Source organism: Gallinula chloropus (genome assembly GCF_964237585.1).
Source record: "Gallinula chloropus genome assembly, chromosome: 8".
Taxonomy (NCBI): domain Eukaryota; kingdom Metazoa; phylum Chordata; class Aves; order Gruiformes; family Rallidae; genus Gallinula; species Gallinula chloropus.
In genome coordinates this window covers 21,572,599-21,584,801 of record NC_140093.1, presented here as the reverse complement: position 1 = coordinate 21,584,801, position 12,203 = coordinate 21,572,599, and the positions used below count along the sequence as shown (strand labels likewise).

The window sequence follows — 12,203 nt, the reverse complement described above, 5'->3', positions numbered from 1 at the left end:
GTCAGGAGCTGAAGGGGGCTATCTTAGGAGGGTGTTAACAGGAGCGGGGTGGATGCAGGGAGTGAGATGATGAAGCGTGAAGGTTGTTACTTCCTTGAGGCCGGCGTGATGCTGCTCATCCTCTAAGGTGCTGCCTGCTTATCCCACCCCAGAGCACTCCTGCCTTGGTACAGCGCTGTAGAACAGATGCCTTCACACAAAGCTGTTCCTTCCTCCTTCCTTCCTCACTTTCTTATCGGGGCAGGAATGGATACGATGCAGTATCAGCCATAGCCCTCTCCTCCCTTTATATCCCCGATGGTGGGAGGTTGCAGGCTTGGCTCTGACACTGTGGAGGTGCTGCAGCTCGATTTGATAGTCCCAGTGGGGTCACCAATGCTTGTGAGGGAGGGGGTGCAAGCATTGCCAACTGTTGCTGCTCAGATATACAAAGAGTTGTAAGAGGAGAGTGAGAAGACTGTCTGTTTCTTTGCAGCTGCCACACATGCCTCATATCAGCGAATGCCTGATGAAGAGAAGTTTAAAGCCCACTGATCTAAGAGACATGACTATTGGGCAGCTACAAGTGATAGTCAATGATCTCCACTCACAAATAGAAAGTAAGTGCTGCTTTTTTGATTATTCTATGGGGTGTCCTGTTTAATTGAGAACTGTTCTCCAGGAGACACTTGGAAATGTCCAGAAATGAGGAGTAACACGGATATGTGGGAGAGGTGCCCCTCAGAAGCTGGAGATGGAGTTCTCTCCAGCTTTGGCTGCTTCAGCCTTTTTCTTTCCTTTATTCATTGTCTACTGAAGTGGTCACTTGGCTCTATAAGAGAGGAGAGCTCTATCCAGCACCTAATGCCCCACTCACTGGGGAAAATAATCATCTGGTGGAATCTGGCTGTGCTGGAAGCACCTGCCATCCCTGGCTTTGTGGCTGAGTCTGCACATGATGCTGTGCCATGGCATCAAAGCCATCTATAAGTGGAGGAACCCCCCAGTTTAGCAAACATCCCAGGGTAAATCCACTCTCAGAGCGCTCCAACACATTTCATGGCTCCTTGTGTTTGCCCCAGTGCCTCATCTCTCTTTGCTCTCATTAGAAGATCCAGGTGTTGGGGTTTTTTCCCCACCCCCCAGGGGATATCCACCTTCCAATTAATTAACAATTTAGGGAGCTGGCTTTTCTGGTGACCTTAGGTTAGAAAAACAGGATGCCTGGGAGCTGCTGTGCTGCTCCTTCCCGACTTGCATTGGTTAATCAGCATCCCCTCTGGAAGCATCCCTGCTGAGGATGCAGAGCTGTGCTGTTGGGCTGTGGTTTGTTATTTTGTGCTGCAAAGGCCAGGAAAAAGAAGAAAAAATAAAATTAAAAATGCATTTAGAAAACACATGAACACGAAATCATAAGTGTTAATGCCGTGAACACTCAGCTCTGGCAGGAGATGATGATCCTTTGCATTTTCTTCTTCTATCCTGCTCTTTGACATGACCCTGAGTGACAACCTGATGTCAGGAGCATCCCTCTTGAGTAGAGGGGCTGTACTGGACAGTAACTCCAGGCCAGGGGGGGTGGGTAGGGTGTTCTGTGCCGTCATGGGGAATTAAAAAGCCAAACCTGAGGCAGCCTGGGCAAGCGGCTCAGAAACCTGAACCAGCAGGACTCCAAGCACTGAGAAGAATCATCTTTATTTTTGCTGTTGCACTGAGATAGTTTGAGAGAGAAGCCGCTCACACACAGCAGCATGGGGGCTGTGGTTTATCCTGGGAAGCATCCATCCTCCAAGGAGGTCCCTCCTGCATCTCCACACCAGCCTGTGTGTCACGTGCTGGGGGAAGGGGGATGTATGGGTACCAAACCAGGCACATCACACACTTAGCCCCTTCTCTCCTTGGCACCAGGCTTGAACGAGGAGCTGGTACAGCTGCTGCTCATTCGGGATGAGCTGCACACAGAGCAGGATGCGATGCTGGTGGACATCGAGGACCTGACCAGGTGAAGGAGCCTCCTCGGGGTGTTTCTCTCTTCTCACAGGTCCCAGCAGCTTGTAGGGATTTCTCTTTTAGCAGAATTTTGGTACTGAAGCTTTTTTTCCTGCAAAGGTAGGTAGAAAGGAATGCTGCTGGGTGTAAGGGATGTGTTTCTCTGCCAAGAAATAGGTGAGGAGGGGAGCAGGGCTGAGGGGGACACTGCCTGCTCCTCCGACACGACAAATCCAGGCTCTTGGGTTCTGGAGACTTTGGAGCAGCTTTCAGTAGCTTCCCAAACACCAGGAGCACATATGCTCTTGAATCTATGTTTCCCTTCCTGAAAAAAGCTTGGGAAGGAGTGATGCTGCAACCCCCCCCGAGGTGGGAGAACAGGAGCAGGTCCCATGGGACCCCCACCCCTCTGGCTGGGGGTGAGAGCCAGTCTGCCTCTGCCATCAGGGTTTCGCTGATCAGAGACTTTCCAAATCCCCTTAAATATTAAAGTTTGATAATGGATTAAATGGAAAGCCTTGTGGAATGTAGGTGTTGTTCACAAAAGGGCTTCATCTCCCAGGGCCAAAAGGTCTACAAAGCGTTTTCCTTTGGGACAGCTGGTGATGTGCTGCGGAGACGTTAAGTAGTACTGAAAACTTCGGGGGGCATGGGAAGGCTGGAAAAGGTGACAGTGGCTATTGTCAGTGCACAAGGGCTGCTGTTTCTGAAGTGAGGCCATAAGTCTGAAAAAAATACAGCCTGAGTTGGTTTCTGGTTTAAAGCCCAGTGGTGCCATGTAGCAGCTGGCTGCAACCTGGCTTCTCTGGCTCCAAAACATTTCACCCCAGCTGAGGTGGCTGTGGGGGGAGCTTGAGGACCGGTTCTTGGGCTGCCTGCAGGATGGGGGGCACAGGGACCAGCCAGCAGGTTGTCACTTTGAGGGTGTCACATGACACCGTCACTGCTTCCCTTAATGAACAGCGAGGGGTGAAATGGGGGCAGGGGTGGATTTGGGATGGGGGTAGACCTGGGTCAGCAGGCAAATGCCAGCCTCACATCTAGGCTTGTCCTGTGCTTCAGGAAGCACTTTGCTTCCTCAGTGCGGGTAACAGTGAAGTAAATGAAATCTGTTTGGAAGCTGGTCAGGGTGGTGGGGGCTTTGGGATGCAACAGCAGGTACTGGCTCAGTGTGCTCAGGGGCTGAACGCACCAGCCATCCCCACAGGAGGGGAGGAAGCGATCCCCTCAGACCTGGGGAGGGTTTTCCTCTTCCCCACCACCGGGAAGAGCACATGCAGATACCAGACATCCCTGGGGGAAAGATTAGTTTTGGTTCCTTGCCAGCGCGGGGGGTGCGGATGCCGGCTGGGAGCACAGCCCTGCCTGCCGTTTGGGTTTCCTCCTCCCATGAATAACACAGCCCCTTTCCTCCCCTCCCTCTTCCCACCCTCCCAGACACGCCGAAAGCCAGCAGAAGCACATGGCAGAGAAGATGCCAGCAAAATGATCCCCACAACCCCAGGAGAAGCGCTCGAGCGAGACTTTCATCTTGCTTCTGTGTGTGCCCAAGCGCTGATGTCCACGGTAGCGCCCGAGACAAACCAGTGTTAGTCATTGACCATGTCTGAAGCTTTATGTCCAGTGATTGGCCTCTGCTTCTTAATTTATTTTAATTTTTTTACTCGTGCCACTAAATATCAGGCATTTTAATAATATTATTACAAAAAAACAAAAAAAAAAGAAGAAATGTACAGTACTTATAACATTATAAACCACGGGTGGGAAGAGAGGGTAGTTTGACTTTATTTTTGTTTGTTTAGAGACTTCTTTTTTTTTTGGGTTGAAGGATATTTTACCATTGACTACTTTTTTATTCTTTCACTGTAGTTTTAAAATAAAGAAACTGTACTTGACGGTGCTATTCCCAAGTCAACAACAAGGAAAACTCCATGCCTGCCTCGTAGTGAAGTTGTAGCTTTCAGTAATCTGTACATTTGAATCAGTTCTCAACATTTTGTGAATGTTGACTACCTGACATTCATTTTTAGATGTGCTATTATTAACATGCAGTTGGATTCAGAGAGTTCCCTTGAAAGTTTTATGTATAAAGATGTAAAATAAAAATTTAAAAACTTGTTTCCTATGATACGTCTTTTGTTGCCTAGTAGTTGACTTTGGTCATGCACCCATCCTGTATCCCTTGGACTGGGTGTGTGATTCTTCCTTTGCCATCACCAGAAGGAGCCTCTTTTATTATTATTATTATTAATTTTATTATAATTATAATAACTCTGCCCTCTTGAGGCCCCAGCTGGAGTCCTGTGTCCAGATCTGGGGCCTGCAATACAAGAAAGATGGAGAACTGTTGGAGTGGATTCAGAGGACCCACTAAGATGAAGCCCCCACCCTTCTCCAATCAGCTGCTTATGTGGGGAAGTGGTGTCAGGTGGTGTGGAAAACAGCCCAGAGTAACTCAGCTCACCTGTGCTGGCTGCTTGGGGACGTTAACTATGGCCTGGCCAGAACCAGGACACCAACAAAGGCCTCAGATCCAGAAAGTTTCCTCTCAGCTTTAAAAAGAAAAGCCAAGAAAACAAGGCAGAAAGCTCTGAGCTGGACCCCATGCCCTCTGCAGCTACCCCAGGCATCACCCACAACATCACCCCCAGCTTTTCAGGCACGGGGGGAGATGGGAGGGTGAGGGATTCTGGTCTGGCTGGAGTTCGGTTCCCTTGCTAAGTGCCTCTAACATGCTGAGGAGAACTAATTATTCCAGTCACCTACCGCTGGTTTTCCCCTGACATCCTCAGTGGGCTGGGTTCAGTGAAGAAAGAAGCCTGGTTCTGGGTATCTGCATCTCCTCAGCTCTGTGTCCTGGGTGCTGAGGCATCGTGCTTGGGGTGTATGATGGCAACACTGTGGAATTCATGGATTAAATGACCCTTTTTTTTAAATGAGAAAGGTATCTCCTGGTTTCTATAGCTGCAGGCAGTATTTATTTTGTCACCTACTCCTTTTCTGGGCATCAGTCCCACTTCCTGAGTCTCCTGTATCCTCCTGGGTGGGTTTTTTTTCGGTTCCTCCTCCCTGCCAGCAAACATTAAACTGTCTCTTACGGGATGCCAAGCTTGAAGTGCTTTTCCTTCTGCAAGCTCGCAGAGGAAAAGTACCTCCCAAGACCAGAAGTCACCAAAAATACCTGATGCAGTCAGCAAAAACACCTACCCCACCCTGTATCCACACAGGGCAATGGCAACGGGGACGTCCTGCCTCTCCTCCAGCACCCAGCCTGCTGCCCACTGGCTGTAGCTAATTCTCAGTATCCATGGGGAATAGCTGCTTCACACAGGGTGGGATTGATTTATTGGGGAGCCCCCATCTTTGGGGAGAATTTAGGGGGGTTGTTCTTGGTTTTTTTCACTTTTTTTCACTTTTTTTTCTTCCATGAATGGGCATTTACACGGTTCCACTTGGGACTCCCAGTATCAGTACTGTAACCCTGGAGCTGAATTCCCCGGAGGAGGCTCGAAAGGCTCTTGGTCAGAAGGTTGCTTTCAGGGGGGGTGGGTGAGCTCAGCAGGGACAGTAATAAGCAGCTTTTGGTATGACAGCAGCCACCATGCCAGCCCCAGGGACTGGGAGTCAACATCGGACCATCGGGTACCTGAAGCTGTCCCCATGCCCAGTGCCCCATAATGGAGGTGGGAGGGGGAGGAATCAGTTTCATGGACAATACATGATAAAAGACCAAGTTTTCCCCCATAAAATATATCTGTATATATGATTTATATATGTATATAATTCATAATGGCAGGGGGTGCTGAAGGAATGATGCAGAGCTCTGATAAATGGCTGCAGATGTGTGTCATCGCCTCCAGCTGGGGCCAAATCTGTAGGAGAGCTCCCCCCCACCCCCCCCACCCCCACTCCCTGCCTGGCACAGCACAGCCAGGGTCTTTTTTGGGCCCCCACCATGGGCACAGTGCTGGGGTGCCAAACCATGGGGTGCTGTGGGGCTCACCCATGGCAGGTCCTTGTCCCTTGGGGAGTGGCACTGCTGTGGAGCACAGGATGGGACCAGAGTTTTGTGCTGCTTAGAAGCAATTTGAGGGTTTTGGCTGTTGGAACATGATTTTTAATTGCTTTTCCATGCTGCCTGAAGAGCTGGGCAGGAAGGACCCGCTTCCGCAGCCACCCCAGGCCCTCCAAGGGAAATGCCTGCTTTTCCTTGCCTGCTTCCAGCTGCTCTCACACTGTAATGCTTCTTCAGGGTTTCTTTTTAATCCTAGAATCACCTGTGCCTGACAATGAGATGTTGCATGGCAAAAAAAATACTAATTAAGTAAAAATGACTCCTCCTGATGTGTGTGATGAGAACATCCTGCTGATGTTACCCTGTAGCCCTCGGGAGCAGAGATGTGCAGCATGAGCCAGGCGCTTCCTCTCAAACAAACCTTGCAGCTTGGGTTCCCCTTTTATTGTTTTTCCTCCCTATTTTTGTTTTTGTGGACCCACCCTGCAGCTCCCTGCCATGGTGGAGCAGCACTGGCCCCAGCATGAAGAGGCAGCGCTTGTCCCACCGTGGACCATGAGTGTGTAAAACCACATCAGAGCACACTCATGGCCTTTCACTTGTCTTATTTCAGCCTACAAAGAAAAAGCACTCATGAACTTTTGAGAATTAAGGCACATGCAGATTCAGAGAAGGGTTGGGGGGTGTGTGCTGCCCACGAGGTCCCCGCTCCCAGCCCACTCAAGGACATTCCCCCTCGCTTTCCCAGGCTGCTGGGGAAAGGCATTTAGCACAAAGGAGCTAGTTTTTACCTAAAAACAAAGCAACCCCATCCTTGCACAGCCCTGAGGGGAGCTCAGCTTTACAGAGGGCATCCCCAAGGAAAAGCCATGGAGGGGAGGGCTTACGTCCCTGCTCGTTTCCCTGCAGAAGCCTACACCCACTCCCGAGGAGTTTCTCTTCCTCCTTATTGTAAAGCAAAGTGAAACCCATGTGTGGGGGACCCTTCGCCCTCCGCTTGCTGCCCCAGAGGTGACCGGGGACATCCTGCACACCAGGCAGAGCCACCAGCAGCAAAGCCAGGCTTGTCCCAAGTCTGTTTGGCCACACTCAGCAGGGTTAGACCATCCCTCTTCACTTACATCAACCATCTTAGGAGCAAAACATCAAATTTTTCTAGTTTCTTGGCTATAGGAGGGGGAAAAATGGGATTCATGGAGAGTAAATGACCCCAGTTCTCAGCGGTGTGGAAGGTTCTGACCTGTCTCAGCCTCACCTAGTTCAGAGCATTTAGTTTTTGGCATCAAACTGGGATGCTGGCCCTACTGCTGATGGAGCATTGACCATGGAAGGCCAGCAGCAGAGCTGGAGCACTGTGCTGATCACGGTGGTACTCACGTACTCCTCGGCTTCCCAACGCCAGCACGTTTGGGGAAGAAACATGCCTTCAAAAGAAAAGTGAAATAGGCATGACTGGCCCAATAAAAAAGGGAATTGCAGGGTTTCACATGGAGCTCCTGCACTTGGGGCAGCAGCTGGTTCCAGGCAGCAGCCTCAGAACGCCTCCTCTGCCTGGCAGTAGAGCTGTGGGAGGGAGGAGGACTTTTCCCAGGTGTTGGTCTCAATCCATCCTGGAGGTAGGGCTGAGACCTCTGAGTAAGTGCTCATTGGGAAAACTCCCATCAGACACTCCGGAGTGAGCAGCACCCATGGCTGCAGGGAACTGATCCTCCTCCCAAAGGTGGTGTAAGAGCTGGTGAGGAGCTCCAGGGCTCCAAAGCAACTGGGGATTTTTTTTTTTTAAGGGGAAAAGGAATCCATGTGGCTGTGTCACACTGCCAGCCTGTGCCTTGGTGAGGTCTGGGGAGAAAAGGGATGCACAGGTCAAGAGCTGCAGCGGGTGCTCAGACCTTCATGGGTTGGAAGATGTGCCCAGAAGTTGTGCAATCCCATTCGGGGTGCCTTTGAGTCCCACACCAACCAGCAGCCTGCACCTTAGCACAGCCATTTGTTTGGGTCTCCATGAGCAAAATGAAACCCCCAGGGATCTCGGTGCCTCTGCCAAGGGAAGTGCAGCACCTGGAGGTGCCACAGGCTGCATCCACACAGCAAACACAGGTCTTCTTTCCCTGGTTTGAATTCACTTCTTGTAGCCAACACCCAGCTCCAGCTTGGGGAACCAAGTCTGACTTTATATCAGTGCTGGCATGTATGCTTTCACAGAATTACAGACTGGGCTGGGTTGGAAGGGACTCCAAGGATCACAGAGCTCCAACCCCCCGCCACAGGCAGGGACACCAACCTCCAGGCCTGAAGCTACACAAGGTTGCCCAGGGCCCCAGCCAACCTGGCCTTGAACTCCCCCAGGCATGGGGCACCCACCCCCTCTCTGGGCAGCCCCTTCCAGTTCCGGTTTCTCTGCAGGAGCTGCTGCTTCTCGCACCTCATCTGTCCCCAGCGCATCAGTTCCCCTCTGCAAGGTGACATCCCAGCCCCAGAGCCACCCCATCATAGGGCCACCCCACACTTACTTGCTCAGCAAGTTTCCTTAGGAGCATCAGCTTCCTCTTCCAGCAGAGGAAGCCCCAGCTGTCAGCGGTGAGCCCTGTATCGAAGAAGAAGATGCTGTGAAGTCCTTGCTCCCTGTCAGTGAGGGCTTGGCAGCACCTCGGGGTGTGTAGGAGGTGATGTGAGTCACAGAGGTGCAGATACCCACAGAATGACCCCAGAGGAGGAACTGTTGACCTCAAGGCAGGTATCGTTGCCCACCTAAGGAAAGAAAGTTAAATCCAAACGTATCAGCATAGCTCACAACCCATCTTTCTAAGCTCAGAGGGATGCTCCTCCTGGGCTTGGGCACCACAACTGCTGCTCCCCAGGGCTGTGTGTGTACCCAGTCACAGAACTGTAGGGGTTGGAAGGGACCTCAAGAGATCATAGAGTCTAACCTCCCCTGCCCCAGCACCCTTGGTAGCTGGGCTACGATGACCGAAGCCTTGTCGCTGCTGGGGTGAAGCCAAACACAGCCAGAGAAACCTCCTGGGGCAGCAGCTGCTCCTCACCTTGCAGTGAAGCAGCAGATCCTTACCAAGGGCTGTGGATGACACGTGTCAGGGTGACAGCCACCCATCCCCAGCCCCACAACTGGTTCCTGCACACCCCCTTCCCATGACAACCCACTCCAACTGCAGCACAACCAGCGCAGCACCCAGCATCCCCCATCACACCCGGATGCTCACCCCTTGGCTCTGCAGCAGAGCCAGAGCTGCCACACTCCCCGAAACCCACATGGAATGAGGGATTATCCTGCCTCACAGAAGGACACAGCCTGACCTCCTCCACACCTGCTCTGGGGGCTTTATTTTTGCTTCTGCCTCCATACTCACTGGCAGGACTGAACCAGCACCAAAGATTCCCGGGATCTGATAGGGAATCTGCTCCTCCAAGCAATGCCATGGGCTCTGGGAAAAGAACTGGAACCAACTTGCACATCATTATACAGCTTCTTCAGCTGAAATGTGATGTTCCTTTCATGCTGGAATCAAACCAAGTCCAGAAATTTCTATTCTGGTTATTTTAAAGTTAAAATCAATTACATCAACATTCAAGCTTTTTCCCTGGTGGTTTTCACAGGGCATTTGATAGGATCCAAACCTGGTTAATGTTTCCTGGTCTTTCCATACGGACACGGCAAAGCCCTGCTCCCCCTCACGCCAGGACAGCTGCCACCCTACCTCCTCGAAACCCAGATCCAAGCACTTGTACAATCCTTCCCCCCCTTCCATTTCTGAGGATGAGATGATCTGCAATCCAGAATCAGAGCTGCTGCTGCTACAAATGCCTTTAAAGTTCTCATTCAGGATGATTCTTTGAGAGCCAGCGGCTGCTTTCCCTGCGAGGTGGTTGCCTTCCCCATCAATTCAGCAAAAGTTGGTCCATGGGCTTCCATAACAGCCCAGTTCTTTGGGAATTACTGCTCACACAGAGCACCCTGTACCCTGAGAACCAATAAGCACACGTGAGCTGGGTGCTCTTCCTCTAGAAACTGGACAAAAACCCTTCTATTTTATGATACCTGCTGCTCGTTGGATCTGTCCTTATCTGACTTCCTGGGAATCAATCTCCAGGTAGGGTGAAATCTGAATAATCTTTGGCCTCCTGAGGACAATACACGTTTGGTGTACTGGTGGTACCGACAGTTGAGAGTCAAAGGGCACTTGTTCACACATGGGATCCGTATTTACTCACACTTTACTCATGTGTGTAATAATTACCCCTGCAAGCACAGTGGCTGCTCTGGTCCTTCCTAGTGCAAAGTCCAGGATGTCCCTGCCCATCCCTCCAGCACATGCTGGCAGATAAAACACCACCCTGTGATGCCCCAAGTAGAGATAAGATCCTGTTTTCTTCTTGTAGTTGCCTTAGTGGAAACTGGCCTTTCCTTTCCCACTTTTCCCTCAGGACTCTGGGCTCCCTTCAGCCAGGGCTGCTGCTTTTTTTTTTTTTTTTTTTTTTTTTTGGCTATGTTCACCATTTTTTTCTTAATTAATTAAATATATTTCCCTGTGTAGAAACGACCTGCCAGGAGAGCGCTCCAACCGGAGGAGGAGCAGCGCAGGTAGCCAGGGATGCGCTCCCTCCCGTAGAGCAGCATCCTTCATCCCAGTGCAGAGCATTCCCCAGAGGGGATGGGTGCTGGAATAGCACCTACCAAAGAGATGTTCTTGGGACTGGAGCTCGCTTCCCCCTCGTGTTGGGAGGGGGGGAACGCTTGAACTCTGAGTCATGGCAGAAGCTCTCCGGGTATCCCCAAGCACTCGAGACTCTGACCTGTGTAAGTATTGAATCATCAGCCGGCTCAGCAGTGAGCACACAGACACTTTCACCCCTCCTGCTTCTTCACTGCATCAGTGAAATGCAAAAAAAAAAACCGCCTTATTGAATCAGTCTGTTCTGGTTAACTGATACCAGCACTCCTCTTCTCCTCCTGGGTGCACCAGGTGAAACAGGGAGCACAGAACCAGCAGGGAAAGGACCAAATGATGGTCACCCGTTTCCCCAGGCACAGCTCCCCTTCTGCCTGTCTGTTGAGTGTGAGCCTCTGACTCCACAGCAGCTGCTGCGCCCCCAGATGGGAGGTAAAAGGGATGGATGAAAGAAAAGAGAAAAAAAAAAACACCCCGGAGATGAGAAATGTCACTGTGGGTGGAAACAGAAAACGAGAGTGAAAGAGGGACCTCTGAAGGCGCCGGCAGCCTGGGAGTGCTGCGCTCAGCTGAGCCAGTGCTCCCTGCTCCCTCCCCACACACGAAACCACGGGCACCACTAGCATCAGCCGCATTACTCACCCCGGGTGTTTTCATGGCTGGGAAGGGGGAGGCAGAGATGAGGAGGCAAAGGAGGATCTCACCGGGATCCCAAGGTCACAGGGTGATGAGCAGGAGAGGCACCACTGCTCCCTGCTCTGATGGAGGTACAGGGAGATGAACATGGTGCCCCAGCCCACAGCTCTCCCCGGCCTCACCTCTCTGCACTGCAGCATCATCCAGCCCTGTGAAGGGCATAGAATCATAGAATGGTCTGGGTTGGAAGGGACCCCAAGGATCACAGAGCTCCAACCCCCTGCCACAGGCAGGGACACCAACCTCCAGGACTGGATCTACACAAGGTTGCCCAGGGCCCCATCCAACCTGGCCTTGAACACCCCCAGGGATGGGGCACCCACCCCTCTCTGGGCAGCCCCTTCCAGCCCCTCACCACTCTCTCTGCAAAGAACTTCCCCCTCATATCTCATCTAACCCTTCCCTCCTCCAGCTTCACTCCATCCCCCTTGTCCTGCCAGTCTCTGCCCTGTAACAAGCTGATTCCCCTCCTGTCCCTCTGCTCCCTCCAGGGACAGGAAGGCTGCAATGAGATCCTCACAGGAGATTTTTTTTTTATCCTACTAACGTCATAAAACTGCAAAACAAAACCCACAGGACAAGTTTGATGGAGAGTTTTGACTGCATCACCAACCTGGTTCCTGTGGGTGAGGGTTCCTGGAGCTTGCCCACAGGTTTTATTTTTGGCAGAGCCTCCCGAGCTGAGCAGGGTGATCCCTTAGGGTGACAGCGCTGAGACTGGCGGTGAGACTGACAAAACAGAAAGCTTTGTAGTTAGTTAACCCTGCAGCAAACACAGCCAGTTGATGATGATGGGGTGGGGGGAACCCAGCTCCTAGACCTGATTGAAAGAGCTGCTG

At 51.5% G+C, this 12,203-nt stretch overlaps 1 protein-coding gene across 2 annotated transcripts in view; it reads left to right on the top strand.

Annotated features, from left to right (window-relative positions):
• LOC311194433 (schwannomin-interacting protein 1) overlaps nucleotides 1–4,087 on the top strand; it is a 60,766-nt gene extending 56,679 nt beyond the window's left edge. For both annotated transcript variants that reach the window (XM_084267532.1, XM_084267533.1), the window contains 3 exons: nucleotides 476–599; nucleotides 1,888–1,981; nucleotides 3,406–4,087. In XM_084267532.1, the coding sequence (XP_084123658.1) occupies nucleotides 476–599; nucleotides 1,888–1,981; nucleotides 3,406–3,457 (270 nt within the window). In that variant the 3' untranslated portion in view covers nucleotides 3,458–4,087. The remainder of the gene's footprint in view (nucleotides 1–475; nucleotides 600–1,887; nucleotides 1,982–3,405) is intronic.
• The last annotated feature ends 8,116 nt before the right edge of the window (nucleotides 4,088–12,203 follow it).